The sequence below is a fragment of the Oncorhynchus gorbuscha genome, linkage group LG11, assembly GCF_021184085.1.
Source record: "Oncorhynchus gorbuscha isolate QuinsamMale2020 ecotype Even-year linkage group LG11, OgorEven_v1.0, whole genome shotgun sequence".
In the NCBI taxonomy this organism is placed as follows: Eukaryota; Metazoa; Chordata; class Actinopteri; order Salmoniformes; family Salmonidae; genus Oncorhynchus; species Oncorhynchus gorbuscha.
This window is the reverse complement of record NC_060183.1, coordinates 79,572,345-79,594,196: the sequence shown is the minus strand read 5'-3', so window position 1 is coordinate 79,594,196 and position 21,852 is coordinate 79,572,345. Positions and strand designations below refer to the sequence as shown.

At 48.9% G+C, this 21,852-nt stretch overlaps 1 protein-coding gene across 2 annotated transcripts in view; it reads left to right on the top strand.

Moving 5' to 3' along the window:
• Window positions 1-21,852, top strand: part of mapkap1 (MAPK associated protein 1) — a 116,018-nt gene that overhangs the window by 58,622 nt on the left and 35,544 nt on the right. For both annotated transcript variants that reach the window (XM_046290610.1, XM_046290609.1), the window contains 2 exons: window positions 13,734-13,841; window positions 16,454-16,594. In XM_046290610.1, the coding sequence (XP_046146566.1) occupies window positions 13,734-13,841; window positions 16,454-16,594 (249 nt within the window). The remainder of the gene's footprint in view (window positions 1-13,733; window positions 13,842-16,453; window positions 16,595-21,852) is intronic.

Below are 21,852 nucleotides of genomic sequence, written 5' to 3'. Positions count from 1 at the left end.
CCTGGGTCGTTCTGAACAGAATGAGTCTGTTTGATGTACAGTTACCAGATGACATGGTGTTGTACCCTGGGTCGTTCTGAACAGAATGAGTCTGTTTGATGAACAGTTACCAGATGACATGGTGTTATACCCTGGGTCGTTCTGAACAGAATGAGTCTGTTTGTTGTACAGTTACCAGATGACATGGTGTTATACCCTGGGTCGTTCTGAACAGAATGAGTCTGTTTGATGTACAGTTACCAGATGACATGGTGTTATACCCTGGGTCGTTCAGAATGAGTCTGTTTTATGTACAGTTACCAGATGACATGGTGTTATACCCTGGGTCATTCAGAATGAGTCTGTTTGTTGTACAGTTACCAGATGACATGGTGTCATACCCTGGGTCGTTCTGAACAGAATGAGTCTGTTAGTTGTACAGTTACCAGATGACATGGTGTTATACCCTGGGTCGTTCAGAATGAGTCTGTTTGTTGTACAGTTACCAGATGACATGGTGTTATACCCTGGGTCGTTCAGAACAGAATGAGTCTGTTTGATGAAAAGTTACCAGATGACATGGTGTTATACCCTGGGTCGTTCAGAATGAGTCTGTTTGTTGTACAGTTACCAGATGACATGGTGTTATACCCTGGGTGCGTTCAGAACAGAATGAGTCTGTTTGATGAAAAGTTACCAGATGACATGGTGTTATACCCTGGGTCGTTCAGAATGAGTCTGTTTGTTGTACAGTTACCAGATGACATGGTGTTATACCCTGGGTCGTTCAGAACAGAATGAGTCTGTTTGATGTACAGTTACCAGATGACATGGTGTTATACCCTGGGTCATTCAGAATGAGTCTGTTTTTTGTACAGTTACCAGATGACATGGTGTTATACCCTGGGTCGTTTAGAACAGAATGAGTCTGTTTGCTGTACAGTTACCAGATGACATGGTGTTATACCCTGGGTCGTTCTGAACAGAATGAGTCTGTTTGATGAACAGTTACCAGATGACATGGTGTTATACCCTGGGTGTTCAGAATGAGTCTGTTTGTTGTACAGTTACCAGATGACATGGTGTGGTACCCTGGGTCGTTCAGAACAGAATGAGTCTGTTAGTTGTACAGTTACCAGATGACATGGTGTTATACCCTGGGTCGTTCAGAATGAGTCTGTTTGATGTACAGTTACCAGATGACATGGTGTTATACCCTGGGTCGTTCAGAATGAGTCTGTTTGATGAAAAGTTACCAGATGACATGGTGTTATACCCTGGGTCGTTCAGAATGAGTCTGTTTGTTGTACAGTTACCAGATGACATGGTGTTATACCCTGGGTCGTTCTGAACAGAATGAGTCTGTTTGATGTACAGTTACCAGATGACATGGTGTCATACCCTGGGTTCTGAACAGAATGAGTCTGTTAGTTGTACAGTTACCAGATGACATGGTGTTATACCCTGGGTCGTTCAGAACAGAATGAGTCTGTTTGATGAAAAGTTACCAGATGACATGGTGTTATACCCTGGGTGTTCAGAATGAGTCTGTTTGTTGTACAGTTACCAGATGACATGGTGTTATACCCTGGGTCGTTCTGAACAGAATGAGTCTGTTTGATGTACAGTTACCAGATGACATGGTGTCATACCCTGGGTCGTTCTGAACAGAATGAGTCTGTTAGTTGTACAGTTACCAGATGACATGGTGTTATACCCTGGGTCGTTCAGAACAGAATGAGTCTGTTTGATGAAAAGTTACCAGATGACATGGTGTTATACCCTGGGTCGTTCAGAATGAGTCTGTTTGTTGTACTGTTGTCGTAAACTTTGGTCTAGTTACCAGATGACATGGTGTTATACCCTGGGTCGTTCAGAACAGAATGAGTCTGTTTGATGTACAGTTACCAGATGACATGGTGCTATACCCTGGGTCGTTCTGAACAGAATGACTCTGTTTGATGTGTTGTGATAAATTCACTGTGGGACACGGCACCTGAATGCTCTCATGACCTCTTTCTATGCTCATCAAAATTACAATCTGTTTCTCTGATAATGGGCCGTTTTTGGATTGAGTGAACAACAACAGTAATTGTGTAGAGGCATGGATGCAGGGCTCTGTTCAAAACAACTACAAGTGTGCTTGCTGTAGTTCCTCAACAACAGTAATTGTGTGATGACGGGGATGCAGGGCTGAGTTCAAAACAACTACAAGTGTGCTTGCTGTAGTTCCTCAACAACAGTAATTGTGTGATGACGGGGATGCAGGGCTGAGTTCAAAACAACTACAAGTGTGCTTGCTGTAGTTCCTCAACAACAGTAATTGTGTGATGACGGGGATGCAGGGCTGAGTTCAAAACAACTACAAGTGTGCTTGCTGTAGTTCCTCAACAACAGTAATTGTGTGATGACGGGGATGCAGGGCTGTGTTCAAAACAACTACAAGTGTGCTTGCTGTAGTTCCTCAACAACAGTAATTGTGTGATGACGGGGATGCAGGGCTGTGTTCAAAACAACTACAAGTGTGCTTGCTGTAGTTCCTCAACAACAGTAATTGTGTGATGACGGGGATGCAGGGCTGTGTTCAAAACAACTACAAGTGTGCTTGCTGTAGTTCCTCAACAACAGTAATTGTGTGATGACGGGGATGCAGGGCTGTGTTCAAAACAACTACAAGTGTGCTTGCTGTAGTTCCTCAACAACAGTAATTGTGTGATGACGGGGATGCAGGGCTGAGTTCAAAACAACTACAAGTGTGCTTGCTGTAGTTCCTCAACGGCAGAGCTAGGAAAGCTCAAATAAGCACCTTTATAGCATTTTATTGTTGAAGAGTCTTAGTCCTCTTTATACCCCACAGAGTCATAAAAACGCATTGAAATTACTTAGGAACTGTGCCCACTTGGAGAGGTGTGTGTCCACTTGGAGAGGTGTGTGTCCACTTGGAGAGGTGTGTGTCCACTTGGAGAGGTGTGTGTCCACTTGGAGAGGTGTGTGTCCACCTGGAGAGGTGTGTGTCCACTTTGAGAGGTGTGAGTCCACTTTGAGATGTGTGTGTCCACTTTGAGAGGTGTGTGTCCACTTTGAGAGGTGTGTGTCCACTTTGAGAGGTGTGTGTCCACTTTGAGAGGTGTGTGTCCACCTGGAGAGGTGTGTGTCCACTTGGAGAGGTGTGTGTCCACTTGGAGAGGTGTGTGTCCACTTGGAGAGGTGTGTGTCCACTTGGAGAGGTGTGTGTCCACTTGGAGAGGTGTGTGTCCACTTGGAGAGGTGTGTGTCCACTTTGAGAGGTGTGTGTCCACTTTGAGAGGTGTGTGTCCACTTTGAGAGGTGTGTGTCCACTTTGAGAGGTGTGTGTCCACTTTGAGAGGTGTGTGTCCACTTTGAGAGGTGTGTGTCCACTTTGAGAGGTGTGTGTCCACTTTGAGAGGTGTGTGTCCACTTTGAGAGGTGTGTGTCCACTTTGAGAGGTGTGTGTCCACTTTGAGAGGTGTGTGTCCACTTGGAGAGGTGTGTGTCCACTTGGAGAGGTGTGTGTCCACTTGGAGAGGTGTGTGTCCACTTGGAGAGGTGTGTGTCCACTTGGAGAGGTGTGTGTCCACTTTGAGAGGTGTGTGTCCACTTTGGAGAGGTGTGTGTCCACTTGGAGAGGTGTGTGTCCACTTTGGAGAGAGGTGTGTCCACTTGGAGAGGTGTGTGTCCACTTGGAGAGGTGTGTGTCCACTTGGAGACTCAGGTTAGTCCTCTCACTCAAACCCTTGTCATTTGTTTTGTCTTGTCTTATGTTACACCTACCCCACATGTATCATGTCACAATGTATCAGAGTATTTTCAAGTTTCGTTATTGACAAATGTGGCAAAAAGTACAAGTAAATGTAAAATCAACAGAGTAATGTTTAGATTCAGTCTTGTGTCAGGTGAACTGTTGTCGTAAACTTTGGTCTAATAATTTTCCCATGATCTCCAAACTGTTCCCTACCATGCTTATGTATTTCATATTTCTTCTTTAAGAAACATTTTAATGGAGGCCAATGTGCTCACTGCTCATTGATTGTCTGTATTGTTATTGTTTTTAATGACCTACCCAGGGACTGTGGTTGAAAATTAGCCGGCTGGCTAAAACCGGCACTTTTACTAAAACGTTGATTAATGTGCCCTGTCCCTGTAAAAATAAAATAAACTTAAACTCAATTCAATGGAGGCCAATTCCTATCAGTGTAAAATGTTAAATAATTATGAATAAGCCCAAATAGCTGAAGTCCAATCACAGGCAAGATCATTTTGATTGCCCCTCCCTCTCCCAGAAGTGAGCTCTTTTTTCACCACCCCCGTCCCAGACGTGAGCTCTTTTTTCAAACATCTCCCTCCCAGACGTGAGCTCTTTTTAAAAACCACCCCTTCCCAGCTGTTTTATACCCCACAGTATTAGTCCTCTTTATACCCACAGTATTAGTCCTCTTTATACCCACAGTATTAGTCCTCTTTATACCCACAGTATTAGTCCTCTTTATACCCACAGTATTAGTCCTCTTTATACCCACAGTATTAGTCCTCCTTATACCCACAGTATTAGTCCTCTTTATACCCACAGTATTAGTCCTCTTTATACCCACAGTATTAGTCCTCCTTTGTACCCACAGTATTAGTCCTCTTTATACCCACAGTATTAGTCCTCTTTATACCCACAGTATTAGTCCTCTTTATACCCACAGTATTAGTCCTCTTTATACCCACAGTATTAGTCCTCCTTTATACCCACAGTATTAGTCCTCTTTATACCCACAGTATTAGTCCTCCTTATACCCACAGTATTAATCCTCTTTATACCCACAGTATTAGTCCTCCTTATACCCACAGTATTACTCCTCCTTTGTACCCACAGTATTAGTCCTCCTTTATACCCACAGTATTAGTCCTCCTTATACCCACAGTATTAGTCCTCCTTTGTACCCACAGTATTAATCCTCTTTATACCCACAGTATTAGTCCTCCTTATACCCACAGTATTAGTCCTCCTTTATACCCACAGTATTAGTCCTCCTTATACCCACAGTATTAGTCCTCCTTTGTACCCACAGTATTAATCCTCTTTATACCCACAGTAGTAGTCCTCCTTATACCCACAGTATTAGTCCTCCTTTGTACCCACAGTATTAGTCCTCTTTATACCCACAGTATTAGTCCTCCTTTGTACCCACAGTATTAGTCCTCTTTATACCCACAGTATTAGTCCTCTTTATACCCACAGTATTAGTCCTCCTTTATACCCACAGTATTAGTCCTCCTTTATACCCACAGTATTAGTCCTCTTTATACCCCACAGTATAAACCAGTACAAACCGGAAATTCCGCTATTGTGCCTAATCCTTATTGTGGCTAGCTTCACAACACATAACCTGGTCCACGGACTGGTCGAGCCAGATGAAGCTAGCTGGCTGCTTATAACGTTAGCTTTGGGCAACAGGGTTAAGTAGCTGGCTAGCTATTTATGTTCATGAACTGAAGTTCAATTTCAATTCGGAAACAACTAGCTAATACTTACTCACAGGGATTCCTAAATCATTGCTAAGAATGATGAAAATGACTGCAGTTTCTACGGGTCATTGTTTTCAATCGGTTTGTATTGGTGTTAGCTAGGTACCAAGCTAAAGCTAACTACCCCAGAATTTGCAGTCGAACAAATGATTCTTTATTACCAACACATTGTGTCAAGAGATTAGTAAAAACACTTGTGGCCGGTGTTAACTTGTTTTCAGACTATTCTGAACAGCTTTGACAGTCTACTGTATCTTTTTTGACACACAAAGACCCAAAATGGCGTTCCGTACTATGTATGTCGTGAAGCTAATAGCAGTGAATAATCATAATCTATTACTGTGTAACTCTGGTTGGACAACATCGGAAAAATAGTGATCTTGGTAGTGTGTACCGGTGCGGTTGTGTTACCAAGTGCGGTTGTGTTTGGTGTGGCGCCATTGTGTACCGGTGCTGGTTGTGTGCTTCCGGTGCGGTTGTTCTGTGTACCAGGTGCTAGGTTGTGAGACATTGCGGTAGTGTGTACCGGTGCAACTGGTTGTGGTACCGGTGCGCGGTTGTGTGATCCCGGTGCCGGTTGTGTTTTGTCCTCTGGTGTAACGGTTGATTGTCAAGGGCAATGAAATTCCATTATCTTTGCTTTAATGGATTTCGCCTCTGATCGCTCCCTGAAATGTTCTTACTCTTTCAAATGACTGATTGACTTGTTGACTGCTCGTTTCACACAGCAGGCGTTGTGTGGACTAGGTTCTAAATGCTGTGTTGCACGTGTAGCGCAAAATATTACGCACGTTATTACGTCATGTACCTACGTTATATAGGTATGAATGTTGGACAAAACCCACTGTGCCTTTAACATCGACGTTAAACTAGACATCAAATCAAATGTTATTAGTCACATGCACTGAATACAAGCAAGGTGTAGACCTGGCAGTGAAATGCTAACTTACTTAAGCCCCTAACCGACAGTGCCGTTTCAAAGAATACGGATAAGAATAGACATCGGTCAATTTAACAAATATATATATATATATATTATTTTTTAAGCTTTATTTTACTAGGCAAGTCAGTTAAGAACAAATTCTTATTTTCAATGACGGCCTAGGAACAGTAGGTTAACTGCCTGTTCAGGGGCAGAACGACAGATTTGTACCTTGTCAGCTCGGGGATTTGAACTTGCAACCTTTCGGTTACTAGTCCAACGCTCTAACCACGAGGCTACCCTGCCGCCCCAATACCGATGTTGGCATTTTTTAAAGCTATTATTGGCCAATTCCGATACTTTCACCGATATATCGTCTAATCCCTAACATAAAGGAGGACTACTTTGTCACTTTCTGGGGGCTTTTTGCTTGAAGTGTGAAGTCATAGTTACAGGAATAGTTATGAGAATTGGGACCAGAGGAAACCTCTTGGATTGCAACTGAAACCTGTCCCCAATTTGACTGAAATTGCCTCAATGGCTACGGGAATAAATATTATTCTACAGCCCCCTACCCTTAAAACACAGATGTTCATGCTCGCGCATAAGACGCACACACACACACACACACACGCGCACACACACGCGCACACACACACACACACACACACACACACACACACACACACACACACACACACACACACACACACACACACACACACACACACACACACACACACACACACACACACACACACACACACACACACACACACACACACACACACACACACACACACACACACACACACACACACACACACACACACACACAGTGCCCAATGAGAGTTCTTCCCACAAAAGTGTTTGAAATGATCTAATTCGTCAAAGCGTTCCCAATTGCTCATTTGACGGAAAGGGAAAAAAAAACTTGAACTTGTTTAATCATGAAAGCCCCTCTGCAGCGCCTTGGCGAAGGATAAATACCTCACGGTCTCCTGAGGTAAACTACATCACCAGCTCCCCGACCTTCCAGAAACAGGGGGAGCTCTTCCACAGCTACTGAGTGGGGGGCCATTATCCCTGTAACGTTTCCAGATTTGGGCTTTTACGTCTTCAAAAGTGTCACTTTTAGCTCTCGTTTCAGGTGAGAGCTGCCTGTGAATAGAACCAGAGGGTTGCCAGTTCCTCTGGGAATTGAATAGGTTAAGTGCGAAAGAGTGCACAAAAGGAAATGGAAGACAGAGTATTTCTGAATGTCTAGCTATGCCAAGCAAGGCAGCCATTTTAATGGAGAATCTTCCTCTTTGTGGGTAACACGACACTGACTGTATAATGTGCCAGCGATTAAAGATAATAACAGATAATCATTACAATAACAGTGAGCTCAGCGGACACTATACCACACTCAGACACACCAACATTCTGGCTCTCTATTGGTCAGACACACCAACATTCTGGCTCTCTATTGGTCAGACACACCAACACTCTGGCTCTCTGTTGGTCAGACACACCAACACTCTGGCTCTCTATTGGTCAGACACACCAACACTCTGGCTCTCTATTGGTCAGACACACCAACACTCTGGCTCTCTATTGGTCAGACACACCAACATTCTGGCTCTCTATTGGTCAGACACACCAACACTCTGGCTCTCTATTGGTCAGACACACCAACACTCTGGCTCTCTATTGGTCAGACACACCAACACTCTGGCTCTCTATTGGTCAGACACACCAACACACTCTGGCTCTCTATTGGTCAGACACACCAACACACTCTGGCTCTCTATTGGTCAGACACACCAACACACTCTGGCTCTCTATTGGTCAGACACACCAACACACTCTGGCTCTCTATTGGTCAGACACACCAACACTCTGGCTCTCTATTGGTCAGACACACCAACACTCTGGCTCTATATTGGTCAGACACACCAACACTCTGCCTCTCTATTGGTCAGACACACCATATTGTCTAGGACATACTGTATAGCTTGAAGTTATACTGTATCTAGCTACTTTTGAGCACATGTCCTCTTTTAAATGTTTCCTGTCAACTTTAGCTACATGTCTTCTCTACATGGGGGCATCCCAGAGTATGGTCTTTTATGTCCTTGTTTTTTTAAACCAATGTGTTCCTCTCGGGAGTATAGTCACCCACAGATGTTCTCACAAAAACTTGCACCCTTGTGATTTATTTTATTTCCAGTAAGACTGCCCATATTATGATTATTTTGTATTTATTTTTCGCTCTAAATGTTGGTGTTAGACTACGCCGTATGTGTAACCTTTGCCCTCAACATTTTTGCGTCGTCTTCCCGAGCAGTGGCACTTCTGATCCTTTTCAGCCAGCTGCAAAACAGACAGGGTCAAAGGTCGACGCATGCCTCTTCTGTAAAGAGATACAATGGAGTACCATAGGGCTTAGTCCCGATCCCCTTTTCATTTTCACTCGGTACCTGCTCTATCTGGTGCCATTACCAACGCTGCCATACGTCTACACAGACACCCACCAAATCTCACAGAGAGAACCCTTTGAGTCCAGTGAAGCGTGGCCTCCTTGCCTGACCTGGCTAGCATGGTGGGAGCTCAGGTGATACTTTGGATTTATTTCTAGATCCATTTTGCAGTCCAGGAGCCTGAGTGATGGTGATTAGGTTGTGGCCCCAGTGTCTGTGGAAAATGGTCTGGTTGATAACCCCAAACACCACCTCTCTCTCTCTTTCTCACACACACACACACCATCAAAGAGAGGGCTACTCTCTCATTTACATTTAGATGAGTATTGATTATTTATTTACTCACTAGAGTGAGACTCTTTTCCAATCTTCTTTGTCTCTCATGCTCTCTTTCAATCTCTCCTTCGCTTTCTTTTCACAATAAGAGTTCAAGGTCTCGCCATCTTGCCGTGCTTGAATAATAATTTTTACCTCTGCGTTTTTTACTTTTTACAAAAAAAAATTTTTTGTAATTATTTTTTTTAACCTCCAGTGGTTTCTGTAGAAAATGGGATCAACAGGCTGTTTGCTCCCAAAAAATACTGGTATTGGCCATTTTAGGTTTCATTGGCTGATGAAGTGACCTTTTTCACAGAATCCTTTTGCATAGTAGCATCTTTCCATTCCTTTTTTTCTATAGCGGGAGCTTAACATAAATGTGCTCTCCTTGACTGATCGTGTTAATCCCAGTTCTACCAAACACCCGTTAGGTCAAACCAACAGCAACAGTGAAGAATTGCCAGGAACCAAACATACTTCATCATAACGTGCTGTTCAGAATTCGTCTAGACAGACCCGGGATCCAATTGAAGGTAGTCATGCAGCCATTTTATGTATGAAATTCATCTCGGTACTCTGCAAGGTGACACGACCTCTCCTTCCATAAGGGCAGAGTGCTTATCACCGACAGCCCTCTCTCCACTCCCCTCTCTCCACTCCCCTCTCTCCACTCCTTTCTCCCCTCCCTCCACTCCCCACTCTCCTCTCTCCACTCTCCACTCTCCTCTCTCCACTCCCCTCTCTCCACTCCTTTCTCCCCTCCCTCCACTCCCCTCTCTCCACTCTCCTCTCTCCACTCTCCTCTCTCCACTCTCCTCTCTCCACTCCCCTCTCTCCACTCCTTTCTCCCCTCCACTAAATCTGCTTATAATCAGATGGGCCCCAGTCCATAAGGACGTTCGAAACACTCAAACGTCTTCCAAAATATCACACGAAGAAACAAAATCACCCTGCAACCCGACATGTTTATAAAAGGTAAACTGAATGAAGTGGCCCGACGTGGATGCTCTAAATGATATGAAATATGACGTGGTGTGTGAAGGTGAGAGGGAGGGGGGTATAAAACGGGTGGGTCTGTGCCAGAAGATAAGGGGGTATTGAATGGGGCTCGAGCACATTATCGAGAAAACTGTGGTGACATTTGGGGAGGAGGTGGGCTGGGCCTAGGACAACGCGTGTGTCTGAACTGCAGATGAGATCTGAAGTTGTATGTTTCTACATGGTCATTAAACAGATGGTTTGTGTTTGTGTTCATTCATCTTAAGTAACAAACATCTCAGTTATACACAATAAAATAGCATCAGCTAATACAAAGTGAACACACACATTCACCCAGTAACAAACATATTATACACACACACACACACACAGTAACAAACATATTATACACACACACACACACACATTCACCCAGTAACAAACATATTATACATTACACACACACACACACACACACACACACACACACACACACACACACACACACACACACACACACACACACACACACACACACACACACACACACACACACACACACACACACACACACACGGTAACAAACATATTACACACACATACACACACACGGTAACAAACATATTATACACACACACACACATTCACCCACAAACATATTACACACACATACACACACACACACATTCACCCAGTAACAAACATATTATACACACACACACACACACACACAAACATATTACACACACACACACACACACACACACACACACACACACACACACACACACAACAAACATATTATACACACACACACACACACACACACACGGTAACAAACATATTATACACACACACACACACACACACACACACACACACACACACACACACACACACACACACACACACACACACACACACACACACGGTAACAAACATATTACACACACACACACACACACACACACACACACACACACGGTAACAAACATATTATACACACACACACACACACACACACACACACACACACACACACACACACACACACACACACACACACACACACACACACACACACACGGTAACAAACATATTATACACACACACACACACACACACACACACACACACACACACACACACACACACACACACACACACACACACACACGGTAACAAACATATTATACACACACACACACACACACACACACACTCACACACACACACACACACACACACACACACACACACACACACACGGTAACAAACATATTATACACACACACACACGTTCACCCAGTAACAAATGTATTACACACATACACACGGAGACAAACATATTATTCACACACACACCAAGGCAGGGCATCTTTTCCTCTCAGCATATGGTTTTTGTCAGGAGAGCTTTGGCATTTTTTTATCCTGGTGGTCATGTCCTTTATCAAGACTCACCCCAGCAGCTCACCATCGTGCTCCGCGTCACGTCCTTTATCAAGGCTCACCCCAGCCACTCACCATCGTGCTCCGCGTCACGTCCTTTATCAAGGCTCACCCCAGCCACTCACCATCGTGCTCCGCGTCACGTCCTTTATCAAGGCTCACCCCAGCCACTCACCATCGTGCTCCGCGTCACGTCCTTTCATCACCCCAGCCACTCACCATCGCCCCAGTCAGCTCACCATCGTGCTCTCCGCGACTCAGCGCTCCTTTATCAAGGCTCACCCCAGCAGCTCACCATCGTGCTCCGCGTCATGCAGGAAAGAGAAGAGGTCATTTTCCGTGTTCGCCATTAGTCACACTCTTTCGCCCTCCATTCCGACTCCACATCTAAGCAATGACCCCCCCCCTCGAGGTTCGCGGCCTCTCTACTGAAGACACCGGGGTATAATTCTCCTGCACCTTCTAGCGTATTCTACACCCAATTCAAAGTCGTAGCGAAGATTTCGCTGCTCTGAGTCAAACGGTGATGAGAGCAAATGATTATGATATTACATTATAAAAAAATATTATTTTTTTTGTGAGAAAGAAATCGGTGTATTTTCTTTTAGGCCACCATTACATAACATGGGAACATTGCTGGGCGGGTTGGAGGCGAGGGGCTTTCAGATAGAGATAACCAACCACCCGGAATGTCTACATCCTGGGCCATCTTTCAGAAGCAACATGTATTGATTCTGAAAGGACAAATTTGATTAAAATTATATCTTTAGATATAATACGATGTGCCTGTTTCACATCACCAGTTACTTGTTAATTTAATCTCTCTTTGTCGCTGATACTTCTTTTTAAAGACTCTCTGGTTTTTGTAAAAAAAAAAAAAAGCTATGACATCACCACGTCTACATGTCATAAATGAATGCTTTCCCGAGCAAATCAACCGCTTGACTGATCACTGGTAGAGTGTTTTTTTTTTTTTTTTTTTTTTTTGGCCTTGCAGACAGAATGCAAAATGTCACCTAACTTCAGTGGACATTTTCGGCTGTGCTTTATCCAATGTGTACTTTTGCGTCTGTAAATGTAACGTTTTCCTGCTCTTGCATGCCGGCGCTGAAGAGAGCCAGCCCCGTCAAACTCTAAAGAGTAACAGCAAAAAGCTGGAGCAGAGAACGCCCAACTCTCTGTCCCTCATCTAGTATCGTTTCTTCTGTTACCGATGTACAGTTTGACTTTATTTCTTTGTTGGTCGTTTTCCGAGGGGATATAATTGCATCTCCTGGGCCCAAAGAGGTCACCTAAAAATGGGTCCCCATTATGGAAGCTCGGAGTCGCCACAAAGAAAAGGAAAGGTTTGCGAATCTAATTGGGCTCCCGGTTACGGCCGTCTAAATACGGAGGTGGAGCGCTGACCTTGACATGCCTGGAGCCAGAAATGAATAGAGACTGGGGGGAGGAGAGGGAGTGAGGGAGGGAGGGCCTTGACATGCCTGGAGCCAGAGATGAATAGAGACTGAGGGGAGGAGAGGGAGAGAGGGAGAGAGAGAGAGAGGGAGAGAGAGAGAGGGAGAGAGAGAGGGAGAGAGGGAGGGAGAGGGAGAGAGAGAGAGGGGGCCTTGACATGCAGAGAGAGAGAGAGAGGCGTGCTGAATGCAGCCTTTTGTTTGAGCTGAACCAAAGGAGTGGCCAGGATGGGGATGGGATTGTGGGTATAGGAAGAAGAGAGGAGCTGTGACCCCTGTTGGCCTTGGTCTTGACCAGTGTGTTGGGAGCCAAAGAGCATCTCTGTTGCTTGTCCCCCACTAATTCCTCTTCCTCTGTCTGTCTTCATCCCTTTCTTCCCGGGTTCGGTTCTTTTCTTTTTGTTGACGTCCAACAGTCACTCGTACACAAAACATCAACTATTCTAAATCACACCGTGGTGTAAACTTTAAAAGATGTTAAAAGTATTGTCCGTTATTTTTACTTCCTCGTTAAAAGCCGGTGTGTGTATAGGTGTACAGATAGCCCGAGCAGTCGACTGTAATTGGTAATCCATGGGTCTTCGTGGAGTCAGTTGTTGCATTGCGTTTGACCCTGTATTCGCTGTGCCACAGGTCCCATGTACCGTCTGGAGAGGCAGACGGAGCCCAACGTGCCCGTGGATCTGGACTGCAGCCTCGAGAGCCAGAGCACCCTAGAGTTCTGCCTGGTCAGGGAAAACAGTGAGTATTCCCCCCCAACCCTACTACCTACCCCCACCCCACACTGGCCCAACCCTACTATCTACCCCCACCCCACACTGGCCCAACCCTACTACCTACCCCCACCCCACACTGGCCCAACCCTACTACCCTACCCCCACCCCACACTGGCCCAACCCTACTACCTACCCCCACCCCACACTGGCCCAACCCTACTACCTACCCCCACCCCACACTGGCCCAACCCCCTACCTACCCCCACCCCACACTGGCCCAACCCTACTACCTACCCCCACCCCACACTGGCCCAACCCTACTACCTACCCCCACCCCACACTGGCCCAACCCTACTACCTACCCCCACCCCACACTGGCCCAACCCTACTACCTACCCCCACCCCACACTGGCCCAACCCTACTACCCCCCCACCCCACACTGGCCCAACCCCTACCTACCCCCACCCCACACTGGCCCAACCCTACTACCTACCCCCACCCCCACTGGCCCAACCCTACTACCTACCCCCACCCCACACTGGCCCAACCCTACTACCTACCCCCACCCCACACTGGCCCAACCCTACTACCTACCCCCACCCCACACTGGCCCAACCCTACTACCTACCCCCACCCCACACTGGCCCAACCCTACTACCTACCCCCACCCCACACTGGCCCAACCCTACTACCTACCCCCACCCCACACTGGCCCAACCCTACTACCCCACCCCACACTGGCCCACCCCCTACCCCCACCCCACACTGGCCCAACCCTACTACCTACCCCCACCCCACACTGGCCCAACCCTACTACCTACCCCCACCCCACACTGGCCCAACCCTACTACCTACCCCCACCCCACACTGGCCCAACCCTACTACCTACCCCCACCCCACACTGGCCCAACCCTACTACCTACCCCCACCCCACACTGGCCCAACCCTACTACCTACCCCCACCCCACACTGGCCCAACCCTACTACCTACCCCCACCCCACACTGGCCCAACCCTACTACCTACCCCCACCCCACACTGGCCCAACCCTACTACCTACCCCCACCCCACACTGGCCCAACCCTACTACCTACCCCCACCCCACACTGGCCAACCCTACTACCTACCCCCACCCCACACTGGCCCAACCCTACTACCTACCCCCACCCCACACTGGCCCAACCCTACTACCTACCCCACCCCACACTGGCCCAACCCTACTACCTACCCCCACCCCACACTGGCCCAACCCTACTACCTACCCCCACCCCACACTGGCCCAACCCTACTACCTACCCCCACCCCACACTGGCCCAACCCTACTACCTACCCCCACCCCACACTGGCCCAACCCTACTTACCTACCCCCACCCCACACTGGCCCAACCCTACTACCTACCCCCACCCCACACTGGCCCAACCCTACTACCTACCCCCACCCCACACTGGCCCAACCCTACTACCTACCCCCACCCCACACTGGCCCAACCCTACTACCTACCCCCACCCCACACTGGCCCAACCCTACTACCTACCCCCACCCCACACTGGCCCAACCCTACTACCTACCCCCACCCCACACTGGCCCAACCCTACTACCTACCCCCACCCCACACTGGCCCAACCCTACTACCTACCCCCACCCCACACTGGCCCAACCCTACTACCTACCCCCACCCCACACTGGCCCAACCCTACTACCTACCCCCACCCCACACTGGCCCAACCCTACTACCTACCCCCACCCCACACTGGCCCAACCCTATTACCTACCCCACAGTGAGTATTCTGCACCGGTGTGATCTAGGATCAGCTTCACCTTCCCCCAACCGTAGCCCTTAACAATTAGTGACAGAAAAAAAAAAACTGACCCAAGATCAGCATCTAGGGGCACCTTCACCCTACACAGAGGATCCTCCTGGATAGAGTCCAGACCACTAATGGCCTGAATATCTCTCATCTGAACATGTTTTTATAGTCTGTGCATAACTTTTTCTTCAATGCAAGGTTTCACCTTCTCTTGGTTTTGAAAGTAGTCTCTGTTTTATCTCTCCTCCTCTCTCTCCCTCTCTCTCTCTCCCACCCCCTCTTTCTCTCTCTCTCTCTCTCTCTCTCTCTCCCACCCCCTCTTTCTCTCTTCTCTCTCTCCGAACCCCTCTTTCTCTCTCTCTCTCTCCCTCTCCCACCCCCCTTTCTCTCTCTCTCTCCCACCCCTTTCTCTTCTCTCTCTCTCTCCCACCCCCTCTTTCTGTCTCTCTCCCACCCCTTTCTTTCTTTCTCTCTCTCTCTCCCCCACCCCCTCTTTCTCTCTCTCTCTTTCCACCCCCTCTTTCTCTCTCTCTCTCTTTCTCTCTCTCTCTCCCACCCCCTCTTTCTGTCTCTCTCCCCCACCCCCTTTCTTTCTCTCTCTCTTTCTCCCACCCCTCTTTCTCTCTCTCTCTCCCACCCCCTCTTTCTCTCTCTCTCTCTCCCACCCCCTCTTTCTCTCTCTCTCTCTCTCTCTCCGAACCCCTCTTTCTCTCTCTCTCTCCCACCCCCTCTTTCTCTCTCTCTCTCCCACCCCCTCTTTCTTTTTCTCTCTCCCAACCCCTCTTTCTCTCTGTTTCCCCCTGTTTGTCTCTCTGTTCTCTCTGTCAGGCTCCAGAGGAGAGGACAGTTCAGAGGAGGATCCTCCCATGGACATCACCACGGTGCAGGACATGCTGAGTAGCCACCGCTACAAGTCCTTCAAGATCAGCATGATCCACAAGCTCCGCTTCACCACTGACGTACAGCTCGGTAAATACTCCCTACCTCCACCCCCACACCCCCACCCTACTACCTCCACCCCACACCCCCACCCTACTACCTCCACCCCACACCCTACTACCTCCACCCCACACCCCCACCCTACTACCTCCACCCCACACCCCCACCCTACTACCTCCACCCCACACCCTACTACCTCCACCCCACACCCTACTACCTCCACCCCACACCCCCACCCTACTACCTCCACCCCACACCCCCACCCTACTACCTCCACCCCACACCCCCACCCTACTACCTCCACCCCACACCCACCCTACTACCTCCACCCCACACCCCCACCCTACTACCTCCACCCCACACCCCCACCCTACTACCTCCACACCCCCACCCTACTACCTCCACCCCACACCCCCACCCTACTACCTCCACCCCACACCCCCACCCTACTACCTCCACCCCACACCCCCACCCTACTACCTCCACCCCACACCCCCACCCTACTACCTCCACCCCACACCCTACTACCTCCACCCCACACCCTACTACCTCCACCCCACACCCCCACCCTACTACCTCCACCCCACACCCCACCCTACTACCTCCACCCCACACCCCCACCCTACTACCTCCACCCCACACCCCCCCCTACTACCTCCACCCCACACCCCCACCCTACTACCTCCACCCCACACCCCCACCCTACTACCTCCACCCCACACCCCCACCCTACTACCTCCACCCCACACCCCCACCCTACTACCTCCACCCCACACCCCCACCCTACTACCTCCACCCCACACCCCCACCCTACTACCTCCACCCCACACCCCTACTACCTCCACCCCTACTACCTCCACCCCACACCCCTACTACCTCCACCTCCAACCCTACTACCTCCACCCCACACCCCTACTACCTCCACCCCACACCCTACTACCTCCACCCCACACCCCTACTACCTCCACCCCACACCCCTACTACCTCCACCCCACACCCCTACTACCTCCACCCCACACCCCTACTACCTCCACCCCTACTACCTCCACCCCACACCCCTACTACCTCCACCTCCAACCCTACTACCTCCACCCCACACCCCTACTACCTCCACCCCACACCCTACTACCTCCACACCCACACCCCTACTACCTCCACCCCACACCCCTACTACCTCCACCCCACACCCCTACTGCCTCCACCTCCACCCCACACCCCCACCCTACTACCTCCACCTCCACCCCACACCCCCACCCTACTACCTCCACCTCCACACCCCAACCCTACTACCTCCACCCCACACCCTACTACCTCCACCCCACACCCCCACCCTACTACCTCCACCCCACACCCCAACCCTACTACCTCCACCTCCACACCCCAACCCTACTACCTCCACACCCACACCCCAACCCTACTACCTCCACCTCCACACCCCAACCTTACTACCTCCACCCCACACCCCAACCCTACTACCTCCACCCCACACCCCAACCCTACTACCTCCACCCCACACCCCAACCCTACTACCTCCACCCCACACCCTACTACCTCCACCCCACACCCCCACCCTACTACCTCCACCCCACACTGGCCCGACCTTGCTACCCCCCCCCCCCACCCCACACTGGCCCGACCATGCTACCCCCCACCCCACACTGGCCGACCCTGCTCCCTCCCACCCCCACCCCACACTGGCCCGACCCTGCTCCCTCCCACCCCCACCCCACACTGGCCCGACCCTGCTACCTCCACCCCATACTGGCCCGAGCCTACTACCCCCACCCCACACTGGCCCGACCCTGCTACCTCCACCCCATACTGGCCCGAGCCTACTACCCCCACCCCCACACTGGCCCGACCCTGCTACCCCCACCCCACTCTGGCCCAACCCTGCTCCCACCCCACACTGGCCCGAGCCTACTACCCCCACACTGGCCCGACCCTACTACCTCCACCCCACACTGGCCCGACCCTACTACCTCCACCCCACACTGGCCGGACCTTGCTACCCCCACCCCACACTGGCCCGACCATGCTACCCCCCACCCCACACTGGCCGACCCTGCTCCCTCCCACCCCCACCCCACACTGGCCCGACCCTGCTACCCCCCCCACCCCACTCTGGCCCAACCCTGCTCCCACCCCACCCCACACTGGCCCGAGCCTACTACCCCCCCACTGGCCCGACCCTACTACCTCCACCCCACACTGGCCCGACCCTACTACCTCCACCCCACACTGGCCGGACCTTACTACCCCCACCCCACACTGGCCCGACCATGCTACCCCCCACCCCACACTGGCCGACCCTGCTCCCTCCCACCCCCACCCCACACTGGCCCGACCCTGCTACTCCCCCCACCCCACCCCACACTGGCCCGACCCTGCTCCCCCCACCCCCACCCCACACTGGCCCGACCCTGCTACCCCCACCCCACACTGGCCCGACCCTGCTCTCCATTCTGTCCTTTGGAGCCCACAGACCACACGTTGGTCCAGCCTTCCACGGGCATTATAAAAAAAAATAGAGACCTTTTTGACTTGAATGTACATTAAGGTTAAACATCTGGTGATGCTATGAAATGCTGTTTATACCTTAATAGTTTTCTAAGTTGGGTCTCTCTCTGTTTTGAATTAGTCAGGCAGTCGTTTACCTCAGGTTAGGTTTCAGTCGGAGGCCGTAGGTACGGCATTAGAAAGAAACTAAATCTCCCCTCCAATCACGTTGCCACAGGTCAGACCAGGGTCACCGGGTCACTTCCTGGAAAGCAGGATCAATCTTGTTGTTTACAACAATCTGCCATGGTAACCTCGGTACCCCTCCCCCCCCCCCTTACTGGCCCGTTGGCTTTGGTAATGAGCGTTAATTCAGACCAGGAGGAGACTGTCTGCGTTCCAAATTGTACCATATTCCCTATTTAGTGTAGGGAACCCATAGTGCTCTGGTCAAACGTAGTACACTGTTTAGTGTAGGGAACCCATAGTGCTCTGGTCAAACGTAGTACACTGTTTAGTGTAGGGAACCCATAGTGCTCTGGTCAAACGTGGTACACTGTTTAGTGTAGGGAACCCATAGTGCTCTGGTCAAACGTAGTACACTGTTTAGTGTAGGGAACCCATAGTGCTCTGGTCAAACGTAGTACACTGTTTAGGGAATATGGTGCCGTTTGGGAAGCGTTGTCTTCTCCTGGTCTGACTGATGTCCATGAGGGAACATGTCCTCTGTACCGGAGACATGCTCAAACCACACAGTCCTCGTTCACAGTCCTCGTTCACAGTCCTCGTTCACAGTCCTCGTTCACAGTTGTACTTGCGCACTATTTTGGAACTGAGATTTGAATCAAAGTCTCAGTCTTTTCCAGTCGTGAAGTTTTTACATGGTGCACTGGATACTCTGTTACTCTGGTCATAACCAACACAGGAGACAAAGACCCTCTCTCTGTTACTCTGGTCATAACCAACACAGGAGACAAAGACCCTCTCTCTGTTACTCTGGTCATAACCAACACAGGAGACAAAGACCCTCTACTCTGTTACTCTGGTCATAACCAACACAGGGGACAAAGAACGTCTACTCTGTTACTCTGGTCATAACCAACACAGGGGACAAAGACCCTCTACTCTGTTACTCTGGTCATAACCAACACAGGAGACAAAGACCCTCTACTCTGTTACTCTGGTCATAACCAACACAGGAGACAAAGACCCTCTACTCTGTTACTCTGGTCATAACCAACACAGGAGACAAAGACCCTCTACTCTGTTACTCTGGTCATAACCAACACAGGAGACAAAGACCCTCTACTCTGTTACTCTGGTCATAACCAACACAGGAGACAAAGACCCTCTACTCTGTTACTCTGGTCATAACCAACACAGGAGACAAATACCCTCTACTCTTAACCCCCCCCACTCTCTCACTGTCCACCTGTTAACCCCTCTCTGTCACAACCAATAGCAAATTGATTAGCATTTCATCTAACTGTACTTGTAAAGTAGAATGAATAGTAATTCTGATGTTTCAGGTTTGATTTTTTTTAAACACTCAATCTGAGGCTTTGCCAACCCATTATTTATTGGCTTTTTTTGGGGCAAATGTTTCATATTCAAATTAATTTATTTATCTCATTCACAGTGTTACCCATCAGTTGTCAGACACGTAACGACAACGCCTCGCATTTTCACATATTTTAGACGTTTTTTTTTTTTGCATTCATGCTGATATTATTGAATTGAAACCAGGCTGCCAGCTTTGTGGAGCCTCTTCTCCTCTCTCCCTATAGGCTGACAGAAGATGGGTTCTTAAACCCAACGACCTGTCGGATGTTCTCCCCAGTGTTTCTCAGAGATAGGGTGTTTCCTGGGATTTCAGAGGCGACGGCAGCCTGCAAACACCACGGCTTAACCACCAACAGATGTGTTCAGCGTGTCAGATTAAACCAAGTTGGAGGGACGGGGGGGGGGGGGGCGCGGCCCTAAGCCTCGCTGACAAACCATTGAGGGGTTTTGTAATGGTTGTGGGGTTTTGTCTTTTTTTCAAACCCATCCGACACCTCCTACTCTGCCTTTAGCGTCATGATGTCTTTTCCAAGAGGGTAACTCCGTTCTGACTGTATGATGGCATCGGAGGGATTCTATTACAGTCCAAAGCTCTGAAGAAAAAGGAGAGGTGGAATCATTAGGTCACTTATTTTTTGGTACTGTCCATAGGTAACTTGTTTCTGGTCGCAGGTTCAGGAATGGCTGAAGGATTGCAACATTGACTTGGAGCTAACTCTGCAAATAGCACTGCTGGTTAACTTGAAAACCCATAGTCAATCGATCAATAATATAAAAACAATACTCTTTGTCAATGAAAGATTTGAACATTTTCACTATTTTTAGAAACTATTTTTATTTATTTTTTACGTTTATTTAACCTTTATTTAACCAGGTAGGCTAGTTGAGAACAAGTTCTGGCCGAAATAAAGCAAAGCAGTGTGAACAGACAACAACACAGAGTTACACATGGAGTAAACAATAAACAAGTCAATAACACAGTAGAAAAAACGAGTCTATATACATTGTGTGCAAAAGGCATGAGGAGGTAGGCAAATAATTACAATTTTAGCAGATTAACACTGGAGTGATAAATGATCAGACGGTCATGTGCAGGTGGAGATACTGGTGTGCAAAAGAGCAGAAAAGTAAATAAATAAAAACAGTATGGGGATGAGGTAGGTAAATTGGGTGGGCTATTTACCGATGGACTATGTACAGCTGCAGCGATCGGTTAGCTGCTCAGA